Source organism: Clarias gariepinus, chromosome 7 (genome assembly GCF_024256425.1).
Source record: "Clarias gariepinus isolate MV-2021 ecotype Netherlands chromosome 7, CGAR_prim_01v2, whole genome shotgun sequence".
NCBI lineage: Eukaryota > Metazoa > Chordata > Actinopteri > Siluriformes > Clariidae > Clarias > Clarias gariepinus.
In genome coordinates this window covers 14,239,623-14,252,915 of record NC_071106.1, presented here as the reverse complement: position 1 = coordinate 14,252,915, position 13,293 = coordinate 14,239,623, and the positions used below count along the sequence as shown (strand labels likewise).

The following is a 13,293-nucleotide window of genomic DNA, read 5'->3' as shown; positions in this document are numbered from 1 at the left end:
TTGTTTTTTTCTGACCACATTTCTTCCAAGAAGTTGACAATTCAGCACTATCCTTCCAAGAAGTTTCGTAACCCAATTCCAGTTATTTTAACAATCTGATAAGTTGTTTTCCTTGCTTGATGCAGCCCTATAATTTTACCTTTTTGAAATATAATGTTTTTTTGGTGTGATGCTAAAATTGTAATTATAAGTTGTGTTAGATTCAGAATTTCAGTTCAAAACCAAAGAATTTAGATTTAAACAACAGAAAATGTGAGGAAATAAAAGTAAGATGGAGTATAAATAAAGTACTGTTGGTCGCACATGCTCTGCGGAGAAACACAGTTTTGCACGGTGAACGGGCTCGTCCTTAAAAACAAAAACAGGAAGATTTAACATTAAACTTCAAGCAACAAAAATCTGTATGGTCAGCACTGCATTGGTCAGTGACAATCTAAAATTAGATTTAAAAAGGCTGTTTAAAACCAAAGAAGTTAGATTTAAACAAAAACAAAAATTAAACATACTGTAGCAAAACATAGTTATGCTAAAAATATATATAAAACATGCTCTGGGTTTTGAGGGGTATGTGCTTTGACCATTAAAAGACCATTAAAACACATAAAAGAGTGTTTAGGTCTTCATTTTTTTTAACCTCGTCTTTTTTCACCTCGTCTTTATATACTCCTTTATCCTCTAAACAGTGTCACAACACGCAATCATTCACACACTATGGGCAATTTGAAACTGCCAATTAGCCTAATCTGCATGTCTTTGGATTGTGGGAGGAAACAGGACTACCCAGGGGAAACCCATCTAGCATGGGGAGAATATGCAAACTCAGACCCACACACAGACGCAGAGGCAGGAATTGGCTCTCGACCAAAGCGACAGGGCTAACCACTGTGCAGCCCTACTCAAAACAACTAAAACTAATATGTATTTGTACTGATAAAGAACCATATCAACTGGCAATATACAGTAGGTAGATGTTTGATCAACATATGCCATAAACACACAAGCTCAGGCGTCAGAAATAAATGTTTTTTTGTCTTTATTAAATAAACCGTTTTTCATTTGTTTTTTGTTTTTGAAGCTGATGAATAAATCGATGTGGGGTTTAATGCTGTACAATCAGTAGAGCAATAATGAACTGTTGAATTGTTCAAAAATTAAGAAAAAAAAACATTATAAATAGCATTCTAAATAAATATTATTTATAATGCTGGCTTCTTACTGAATTTTTATCCAAGTCTGCCCTCTTGTGGAACTACATGGTTGAATCGGATTAGTGATGTCTCCCATTCATCCGTAATTTTTTTTTTTTAGAAAATTATTGTTCATTATGATTATTTATTATTTATTAATGATTATAAATATTTGTTTGTTTGTTTTATTAAACATAAAAGCTTTAAAGACAACAGCTGTGTAGCTTAGGTTCTACCCTTGCATTTTTCAAAACTTTTGCCACCTGACTGTCCAGTTCAGACTTTATACTGAATATATAATTATCTACAAATATTATTAATACGAACACATATAGTATGTTCCAAAGATTGCAACACTTAAAAGAAAAAGAAAAAAAAGACACAGTCTAGCACATCTAGCATAAACAAACATACAATGATCAAATTCACTAAGATTTTTCCACATTCTGATGTTTGATGTTAACATTAAATGAATCTTTTGATCTGTATCTGCATGATTTTATGCACTGCGCTTCTGCCATGTGATTGGCTGATTGAATAATTAAACAAATGAGCAAAGTATCAAAGCAAACTTGTGATGAAATTTCTTGTAAATAAAGGCATAAAACTGATTGACATTTACGGAAGACTTCAAACACAGTATAATGATGAGGCTCTTAGCCATAATAAAACATGTGAATGGTGCAAATGTTTTAAAGAAATCCGTACATCTGTAAAAAAAAAAAAAAAAAAAAAAAAAGTGGCTGAAGTTTGTCGTAGCCCACTGTTGTCATTCTTGTGAACATTTCATTAAGTGGAACGCCTGATCTTTAAAAATCCACAGATAACTTGACACCAACTTGCAAAAGAGTTGTCTGTGTGAAACACAAATATTGCCATATCCAATGTACTGTCCTGACCTTACTCCAAGCCACTTTCACATGTTTGGCCATTAAGGAGTTCCTGGGAGGTCAGCGTTTCAGCCATGAATCAGGCAATCTGATTATGGCTCCAGGGTACTAAGAAAACTTCCTACCTTGATGGTATCCAAGCACTAGAGCAATAGTGTAGTAAGGGATTTTATAGAGAAATTAAGCATTTTTTTTCTTGAATGTCATTACTTTTGCAAAGCGGTGTGCTCTGAGGTTCATGTCCTTCAGACTACAATGACCTGAATAACACTGTGTTGTTTCTATGTTGCAGTGGAATACATATTTGTATGGGAGAGAAGATTCTTTGCTAGGCATTCTTTTCCAAAAGAAATCATGCGACATTACATAACTGCACACATAGAGATGCTGGACAGTGTGTCCAGTTTATCCTGATCATAGCTCTGAAGCCTTTCCTAGCAGCACAGGTTACAAAGCAGGTGAATTCTTTTAATATAGAAATTCATTTCATTATAGGACACCTACAGTATATGCTATTATGCTATTATTTTCCTGAATGGTCTGTCTAGCAATGTTGTAACACCAGCAAGATACAATTCACCGCAACACCACACAGGGACCCCTTCCAACTTTAGACATGAGATTACTCTCTCTTTGTCTCTCTCTCTCCACTCACTTATCATCTATACCACTTTATCCAGTCTACAGGGTCATGCAGATCTAATGGTCCGATGTTGCAACCCCTAGGATAAAAGGGGCAAAGTCCAGGGGAAAAAATGATGTCATGCATGGCATCATGACAGTTCTTCTGGCCAACATTTTGTAACATGCAGTATTTTGTACTCTGCCCTTATCCAGGGCACTGATTAATCTCATATGTGCAAATGAAGCCAATGCAAATTCAGTATAATGACAACATGATGTAATCACTGATAGTTATAGTAGTAATTATTCTGAAACATGCTCTGAGATTTCCTGGTTTTGACCTGCGTCCATTCCTTCACTATAATATCAATCCTCAATGTACTGTATGCACTGGATATGGCTCCACGACTGAAGTGACTAATCAATATGAACTAATCTATTAAATATAGCTAACTTTCTAAAATACAACTATTATGTCTGTACACTCTCACTATTGTTTTATGCAATCTGTGTTTCCCCTTGTGCCACCAGGGTAGCTCATGACCTCTGGGGTGTGCTGTGGTGTTTGGCACCATGACGTGGGCACCGGATCATTTGGGTGCTGTTGGTTGCGGGCTGGGACCCCAATCCTATAGGTCCCATACAGTAGGTGCTCCATCGGATTGGAATATGGAGAGTGTAGAGGCCAGGCTAGTGGCCTTTGGTTCGTTGCATGCTGGGCCCCATGCATGGCAGGTTGTGATGCGCCGGGGTTCTAGTGCCTATGATCCTGTTACCAGTTTACTGGTATAGAATGAATAATCAATGTTAATATGTTAATGCTATGTGGTGTTAATGGCTGATCCATGTGTATGCACACAAAGGTGAGCAGACACTCCTAATAAAAATTTTTATATTGAGAGAAATTGACCTTAATACCCTTAGGAAATGACCAGACTGCAGTTTGAAGAACTAGCATCATTACAAGGCACACACCTTAGAAGTCTTCTGTAAGGACATTATTCCCAAGATTGCGCCAGAGGTGCATTGACTGATATTTGCTCTGGTTTAAGACATGGGTTTTCTTAGAGGAGAAGACTTTGAGCGCACAGTGTTGACATTTGTACATAATCTCTACAAAGCAATAAAGCATCAGATAGAGAAACCTTCATTCCTTACACATCAGCTTGGCAGAAAAAGAGTATTACCATTATTGCAAATAAATATTTCAGATTTTTGTATAAAAAAAACTATTTGCATGATCCTAATTCCATATTTTATAGGTAAAAGTCTGACATTTGTGTTCATATCAGTACAATATCATATTATTTATTATATCATACCATATCACATAATATCATGTCATATTATATCATATCGTATCATATATCACATCATGTCATATATCAAATAACTATAAATGATGGTTTAAAAAAATTGTTTAGTATAAAAGACATATAGACAAGTCCTGAACAGCTGTCCCAGTTCAGTAGTAAGTTTATAGCATTTAGGATGTTTTTGCGTGACTTTCAGCTTTCACAGCTTAGCCACACAAGAGGATTTTAGAAAAAAATGAAGGTCTAAAAATGGTCATCCTTATGAATGATTACAGTGCAGCCACTGCTATGATATGTGAGTCATCTTGGCAATTCTCCTTCTTTTCAAATGAAGCAGAGTTGCTGGATGTGTCATTCTGTGGTCTGGTTTTATGTGAAGGGCAAAAAGGTATATATCTAATCCAAGAGTATGAAGCAAGACGAGAACTGATGCCACAGGGAAGACCATAGACCTCCTCACTTTCCACAAGGGGCTGGGACTCATCTTCATGGATCATGTTCCACACAGCCATGCCCCGTTCAGCTTTTGTTCCTATAAGAGAAGTAAAAAAAAAAAAAAATGATAACACTTTGTTAAAGATCAGGACATCTTACCTTTTATTAATTCAGCACTTTTATTCCTGGAATTTAAACTTATTAAGTGAGTTCAGTCAAGCTTAGGAAACTGCTACATACTGTACAGTACATGTACAGTATGCATTTCCAAACTCACCAGGAATGGTGTTATCAAGAACGAAGCCAAAAAATCCTCCAACAAACATGCCAGTTGTTAGAAAAACCTGTAGCACTTGGTCCAACTCCACAATTCCTGAAATAATGTGCATTAGCATATGTGGACAATATTCAAGGACAGTTATTTTCCCTGTCTTTACCTCTGTCTTTTATGATATCTAAATATGAGATGGTATAAGGGCTCCTTTTATTTTATTTAATTTTCATTATGTATTCACAATTCTGATCAACACACCTGTGTTCAGGACTTTGGGATTTTTTATTATCCAGTTTGGAATGACGAGCCCCGTGAACATTGAGAAGCCAAGGATAAAGATGTTACGTGAAGAGTTCATGTCTGCATACTACAACGAGACGAACAGCATTGTTAGGTTTTTTTTTTTTGTTTTTTTGTCATTTTCTTAAGTAACTCCTGACGGTAAACATTTTGTCACCTGTAGATTTGAAACACCAACTGCAGCTATGACTCCAAACATGACTAAGAACATCCCTCCAATAACAGGTGTCGGGATTGTACTAAAAATGGCTCCGACTTTCCCCAACATTCCCATTATGATCAAGATCACACCGCTGGCAACAATAACCATGCGGCTGCCAACCTGCAAAAATAAATCAGATAATAACTACAATCAAATTTTGCTCAGTTGTTCTCTTTTTCTAAATACCACAGACACAGTGGTGCATTTAAAATGATGGCGTTTGAAAAAAAAAAATGGAACAGCCTCTCACCTTTGTGATGCCCAGTGCACCTACATTCTCACTATAAGAAGTGGTCCCATTGCCCGTCCCCCAGGCCCCGGCCAGCAGGCAGCCCAGGCCTTCAATTCCAATCCCCCTGTTGATTGCATGTCTAGGTGGAGGTGGAGCACCACTTAACCTGGCACAAGCATGATAGTCACCCACTGACTCGATCATGGAGGATATGATTCCTGCCAGGATTCCTAACACCCCTGGTAGACTCACAGTTGGCATGCCCCACTGGCCTAAAAGTTAAAAGGCACTGAATTAAAAAAAAACACACACACATCATAGACATCAACTTACTGTACATAAGAATGTAGCATGTTGTGATTAAATTAAATGTCACTATGTTTCTCCATTTACTTATTATTGATACAACCATTGTAGTGGTTACCTGGATATGGAAACCTGAACCAAGGTGCATTCCCCATTACATCTCCTTTAACATCTGTTCGAGCAAGATACCCATACCCCTCTGGATCAGATGGAAGGACGTTGTAGATAGTCAGAAGATAACAGATGAGCCATGAAACAGTGATTCCTAAGAGAACCTGTGGAACAAGTCAGATGAGACAGTGCTTTATGTTCAAGCTTAAACACACCATGATGTTCTGTCTGACAGCATTTATAGGCTTACAGGAAGCATCTGAAAGATGTTTATCCTGGAGATGTGGACCTTTTTGGCCTTGTTGTACGTAGGGAGAGGAATGGCGATGTGGCGGAGATACTGGGAAAACAGCACGATTAAAAATGTTGTCCTGTGGAAGAAAATTAATTTTGTGTTATTTCAGTGGCACTGAAAACAAAAATGCAGCAAAATTTCATAAAACACAAAAACATTTCACAAAATACAACCATGTTGCAACATTAGGAAAAGGTAAGGACCCTGTGTGGTTCTGTTTTAGGAAATGTCTTTGTGGTTTAGGAAATGGTTTTGTGTTTGGTGAAATATCTTTGTGATTCGAGAAATGTCATTGGGTTTTGTACTTTAAAAGTTTTTTAACATCTGATTATCACATCCATATATTAGTCTTTCTCAAACTGTTCTCATAAAGTACAAAAGTGTGTGGTTTAAGCGCAAGAACTCATGTGGCCTTTGTCAACCCTTTGAAAAGAATCTGAATCCTGATGACAATCCAGACCTATTTAGCCAGCTTCACTTTCTGACCTCACTAATGCTCTGGATGATTGCGTACAAATCCCACAAAGATCCGAAAGAATATTAGAAGTCATTCTAACAGCTTAGTGGGGGGAAATTGTTCAAAATTGCATATTGGTGTCATAGGTTATGTGTAAAAAATACATACAAACCTCAATATCCCATTATATCGTATGCTTAAAAAGAATACTCCTACAGTATATACCAAAATTACACTCCTGTTATTCTCAGTGAAGGTAAACTTATTGCACTTGTTTACACCCACATGGCTGAGATTCCCCAGTGGCTTCCTGCTTCCGTGCCAGCGGAGTCGAACAAAGAAAAGCCAATAAGTGAAATGGTAGGTGCAATTGTCAGAGGACCGATGAACCGCATGAGCAGACCGATAAGACCGGAGAATCCCACCAGCACCTGGAACAGGGAGCCCACCATGATGGAACCCTGAATCTGTCAAGACAAGAAAATAATTCATTATCTTCGTTCTTTTTTACCACAAATGTTAGTCCTGCTCATCCAGCTGTAACACTCACCACCCGTATGCGACTTTGCCAGATCTGGATGAACTCAGGGGAGGATGTGTTGACCAGGGTGGCATTCTGTGTCCAGGCAGGGCATTCCCACTCTGGCATGGACAGCAAGGATGTTGTGGGTGCAAGAAGACTGAAAGTCCCACCTTGAAGAATAGGCAACCTATCATTGAGACAGAAGAGTTGCACAACAACGAATCACATCTTTCACATGTGCATCATTAATACATGAAGACCTTTAGGGAGAGATATTCTCAAAAAGCCTGCCTTCTCAGAGCAGTTCCAGGAACAAAAGAGCAACTATTTCATCAATCTGTTCATGACTGTGGGATCACATGGAAAAATTTTGTTCAGTGCTCAGATCAGATCAGTTCCAACATGAACAAGCCTGTGGAATGCGAATTTAAAGTGTGTTGAACCTAGACATTCAATTCTAAATTCCTGTGTAATCCTATTAAAGCTTTCAGTTTGTGAGCTGATCAATGTAACACTACATGCATAATTTGACTAGACCTAATGTTAAACCAAAAAAACTAACTTTAATAGACAGAGGATATAATCATTTCCTGATTAAAGCAGGTATTGGATTGAGAAGAAAAAAATTAAACATGTTATGGTCTGTGTTATGATGTAATTGCTGGGATTTCTTGATTATAAAATTGTTTTATCTTTGTTGTCTGTTTATAAACTATTCATTAACTCCAATTATAGAATTTGTCATTTCAAAGGTCAAGTTGCATGCACACACCCCAGATCAAATTCTAAAACTCTAAATAGGTTGCCCAAAGCAATGTCTGATTTTCTAAACAAAAACATAATTTAATTAAAAATATATATTCTCACATTAATGCATAAACTTCTCATAAAAATCGATTTCTGGAATTATATTTTTTGCATATCCCAGCTTTTTAAGAAAATTGGGGTCAGAGCACAGGGTGAGCCATGGTACAGCCCCTCAGGAGCAGAGTTATGGATCTTGCACAAAAAGTGACCAGTGGGTGGGGGTGGGATTTGATCCCCCAACCTTCAAAACCAGCACAGCCTTATCAGTAGGGCAAAAGAGAGGCAATGAGGCAAAAAGGAACAACAAATAGTACAGTGGACAGCAGAGGTATCATGCAATTAATTTTTGAATTTCATGTCATCTAAAATTGAAATTTCAGTATTTCTGTTCTAAAACCTAAGTGTAAAAGTGTAAAATTATACAAGACATTCATACTTTATCATGAGACGATATGTCTCTTTATGCTCCTGTTCATATTCACACCAAAGCATAAAGCATCTGTTTTACCTGCTATACTGTACTATGATTGTTTTTGTAGTAAAATGTTTATGAATAGTTCATAAAGAAAGTTTACATTCTCAGTATATACACAGATACTGTTTCAATTTAATTTATTACTCTTTATTAAAAAAATCTTCTTATGTCCATCTCCTGTTGTAGGAAATATTTCTGTGCCATAGTATTAATTTGATTTGGCGAATAGCAAGGCACAACAAGCTAAGATTAACACTGATATTAACTCATGTTAACTCATGTTACTCATGAGTAAACCAGAGCACCCGGAGGAAACCCACCAAGCATGAGGAGAACATGCAAACTCCATGCGCACAGACCCAAGGCGGGAGTCAAACCTGAAACCTGGAGGTGCAAGGTGACAATGCTAACCATGAAGCCATGGTTACAGTAAGTGTTTTCCCAAACTTTGAAAATGGAAAAAGGTCATGTGGTTTGATGACTCCAGATTGACTCTATTATAGAGAGAAGGGCAGTGCATGAAGTGATGTTCCCTTCATGCATAGTGTCCAATGGAATGTACAATCCGCTAGAGGCTGTGTTATGATCTGGGGTTGCATCAGTTAGGAAGGTCTAGGCTCAGCGACATTATGTGACAATAAAATGAAGTCAGCTTACTACCTGAATGTGCGGAATAACCAGGTTTAACCCATCAATGCATGTTTTCCATTTCCTGATTGCAAAAGCATATTCCAGCACTCAAGAGTGGTTCTGAGAGCATGAAGAATCATTTCCTTATATGAATTGGCCAACACATTGAGCACCGTAATCAAACCTAACCGCAGTATACTGTAGATGTTGAAATATATTATGGCTGACAAACAATATTTATGAGCCACAGCGTTTTTCCAGACTCCAGCTTAGGTTTCTCATAAACAGAATGGTTTAAGTGTCCTGTGAAATATATTCGCTACCTGACACCGAAGGTGACCTGCAACAGGGTGCATATTCCTGAAACAAAGAAGATGGTGCTGATCAGGTGGCTCTGAGTGAGTGCATCATGCTGCAGACACAGGCCCTGAGACAGGATCAGCGGAATGGCAATGATTCCACCAAACGCAGTCAAAAAGTGCTAAAGGAAATGAGAATGAGAGGTTTTATTGAGCTTGTTTAAAGTTTAATATGCTTTATCTTATCACTTCAAATTATTTTTATGGCGTGAACCTACCTGAATTCCCAGGATGATGCATAGGTACCATGGTGGTACGTCAGTTACACAATATGTGAGTTTGTCTCTGCTGTTGTCTTCTGATACATCTGCATTGTGTTCATTACTCAATCCACAGAAATTATTAACCATGCCGTCAGCCTGGAAGAACAAAGATCCCCAAAGAAAGAGAGAGAGAGAGAGAGAGAGAGAGAGAGAGAGAGAGAATGTTGCTGGATTAACACACTTTTTATAAAAGCTGTTAAAGTTTCGGTAGATCACTACATTGTTTCAGACAGACTGGAAAGTTTTTATTTTTATAAAAGAACCCATTTTAACAAAATGTGGCAAATGCAGTCAGGTAAAGTATGCACAATTAGTGCATAACTGGCTGTCAGCAGATTTTGACAAATATTGAACTGGAATTTCAAGTTTACTCGAAGTTAAAAATGCACAAATAAGGCAGAAATCTAAATAACATTAAAAAGAAGAAGGAAAGAAAGAAATGTTTAGCAATGCACAGTTTACAATTAGTTCTGCGAAATTCAGACACCTCAAAATGTACCCACTGATAAGTAGAATATTACAGAGTTAATATAGAACTGATATTAACAGTTTTTCCGATATGCAGACCGTTTAAACTAAAATAACTCTGAACTAAGCTTTAGTATATTTTAAATGTACTTCACCTCTATTAAGCATATACACATACAAGTATAAACAGACAAATAGATTAAAAAAAAAAAACTATTCTAAAACCTGTTGATTTATTAGTTCTATACTTGCTTTGTACTGAACCCGGAAATTTGTATATAAATGTCTTACATATCTAGTTACAAGAGAGTGATAAATAACCCAGAACCTTAAGTAAAAGTGCAACTTAAAATTATTTATTCTAAATAAAACACAGGACACTCTGTGTCTTGTCACAAAAAAACTGTTTTTTGTTTAGTGATTTATTTTCTACATTCTAGAACAATACTAATGATTTCAGAACGATGAAATAACACATATTGCATTATGTGATTTAGTAACAGTAATAACAGTCAATTGTTATATTAAGAAGGTCAGCTGTAGTGAAATAGAAATCTTTCCTTACAAGAACAGTGCATTTGCAAAACCCATCAGTCTCTCATGAAGACCATCCCAGAAAAGCAAGACCAAAACTTACCTCTGCTGCAGAGAAGTTTACCTAAAGTAGAGTTACCAGCCTCAGAAATCACCAAGTTACAGCACCTCAGATTAGAGCTGTTATAAAGGCTTTACAGAATGTAAGTCGGATCTCAATATCGACTTTTCAAAGGAGATTATTGCATATTTTGGATGCCTTCAGGAAAGACCACTGAATTAGAAGTGCAAACTTGTGACTGGTACTGTATCTCAACATCATGCACTGATCTTACTTACTTGTTGTAAATTATTGGCCACTTTATCAAAGACTAACTAACAGCTCTATTCCTATTCTCTCAAACATAGCACAGTAGCACACGGCAAACTAGCTCTTATAATACAAACTATACACCCAAAGCGTGTGCAGAAACAGCAAAAGAATAATTGATACTGATAAATAAAACGTAAGGTTTACATTTGTTATGAATTTAGATCAACTTTATGAAGCTCTCAAATGAAAATGATGTCACATGATGATGTTACTCGAACTATATGAACTATATTATTTTTTGACAAAATTGCTGCACAGTAAAAAATCATGGTAATAATGTTAATTTGGGTAAAGGGTACTGTAAAGCTACCCTTGGGTAAAGGGTTGGATACGGTGCAAAAGTCTTACTTGTACTGTATTTGTAAAAGTATTTTTTTCTGCAAACTATGTTATAACATGTTCATTTTATGACTTTATTTTTAACTCGGTACTAAAAAAAAAAAAGGTTTATGATTTCCAAACATTATTATTCCAGCTAAAAATGTTATAGTGTTCAGTCTTACAGGAAGTAGGTCAGAAAAGAAAGCACTATGTTAAAAAAAAAAAAAAAAAAAAGCTTTTGGGTTGTTCTGGTTCTGCAGGATGTTCAGTAATACTATGCAGCCAATCTCTGTAAGTTTAATAGACACATTTTACTAATGTCTCTAAGAGAGCATAAACCTACTGTATTTCTCTATTGCTGTAAGTATGGTAGTTGCTAAAGTAATTTGTTAAGTACACTTGCTCTTTGTTCATATCTAGTGCACTTTTCTTGAAGCACCATGGTGGCAAAAGTTATTCGGATAACATATGCTATGTAATGCTATATAATTCTCCCTCCAACAAAACAAGTGACGTTCCGAATTAGTTTGAGCCTATCTGGCTAAAGTGTTTTCCTAATTACTATAAGATAGTTTGGTAATTTATAGAAGTATAAGGGCCTTCATACTAAATTGTAATTTTTTAATAGCAATTTCAGTGCATTAAATAACAATTTATTCTTATTATCCAATTATTTTTATTATCTTATTAATTATTATTATTTAAAATAGCAACACAACCACAGCATGGAACATAACTCTACTATCATAGTAATGACTCACGGCTATATACATTACAACACTGTTAAACAACATTACAACACTAAACAAGCAACCAAATCATAAATTCTCAGTCATTAATTATATCTATCCAGCTTGCATAATATATGCATAAAAAATATCTCAAAAGACAATAATGATAAATACAGTTGGTGTTACCATATACAAATAGAATTAAAAAAATAATAATTGCCAGTGTTTACATATTGATTGTTTGTATGAAGCCCTTTAAAACAGCTCATACGTCACCTTGTAATGAAGCATATGTAAGCAGTAATGTTAATCAGAGCTTTTGCATTTGTCTCAATGCCAGGGACACATATGCACTAAATTACAACTACAATTGCAAAGACAAATAGGTAAAAAATTATAATAACAAACAGTACATTGACTGTATTATATAGGATAAGTGTTTTTAATAGTCATGTACATGTAGTAACACATCTGTAAAGCATTTACTGTAGTTAACTAAAAATATTAAGTGTACTTACATGAAATGAATAAATGTTCTTGCTCTTCTCTTCTGAAGCCATGAGTCTAGTCTACTTAGTCTTCTAGTTCTCAGTAACACCAAGAGAAGGAATGAATGAGGAGTGAGAGGGAGTGCAGGAAAGTGTAAGAAAGACATTGTGTCTGTTGCTCAAACTGATTATAAATCCGCTGATCACGTGAACAACAAAAAAAAGCAGCTGACTAGAAAACCAATGCCAAAAATATTAAAAACTCCGCTCTCTCTCTCTCTCTCTCTCTCTCTCTCTCTCTCTCATATATATATATATATATATATATATATATATATATATGTATGTATGTATGTATGTATGTATGTATGTATGTCTGTATGTAAACTGGTACAGAGTCCAAACACTTTATTTCTCTTTATCAGTCCTCAGGAGCCACAACCCCTCATGTTTTCCAGTTATACCTGCACTCCTTTATGCCGACCGTCGAGATCATGTGTGTTCAGTCAATAAGAAGGTAGAAGATACCAATTCTCTTTGTCTTCCCCCACAATGAACACACCCTCTAAAAAGGTGGCCTCCCAGGAACTTCTTTAAAAGCCTAAACAGGTGAAAATCACTTTGAGAAAGGTCAGGACTGTACGACGGATGTAGCAGTAACTCCCAGCGAGTTCCTGTAACGTAGAACCAAT

General features: G+C 36.3%; 1 protein-coding gene across 2 annotated transcripts; it reads right to left on the bottom strand.

Annotated features, from left to right (window-relative positions):
* Positions 1 to 4,239: 4,239 nt before the first annotated feature.
* Positions 4,240 to 12,800, bottom strand: slc23a4 (solute carrier family 23 member 4). 2 transcript variants are annotated; one of them, XM_053500567.1, is made up of 12 exons: positions 12,632 to 12,800; positions 9,642 to 9,782; positions 9,388 to 9,545; positions 7,180 to 7,339; positions 6,915 to 7,096; positions 6,128 to 6,248; positions 5,885 to 6,041; positions 5,479 to 5,732; positions 5,184 to 5,348; positions 4,985 to 5,093; positions 4,730 to 4,825; positions 4,240 to 4,549 (listed from the first exon to the last, which is right to left on the bottom strand). In XM_053500567.1, the coding sequence occupies exons 1-12, from the start codon at positions 12,671 to 12,673 to the stop codon at positions 4,287 to 4,289; spliced, it is 1,848 nt and encodes a 615-aa protein (XP_053356542.1). In that variant the 5' UTR covers positions 12,674 to 12,800; the 3' UTR covers positions 4,240 to 4,286. The 2 variants fall into 2 exon arrangements, with proteins under 2 accessions (XP_053356542.1, XP_053356543.1); XM_053500568.1 differs by lacking the exon at positions 12,632 to 12,800 and adding an exon at positions 10,792 to 10,946.
* Between the last annotated feature and the right edge of the window lie 493 nt (positions 12,801 to 13,293).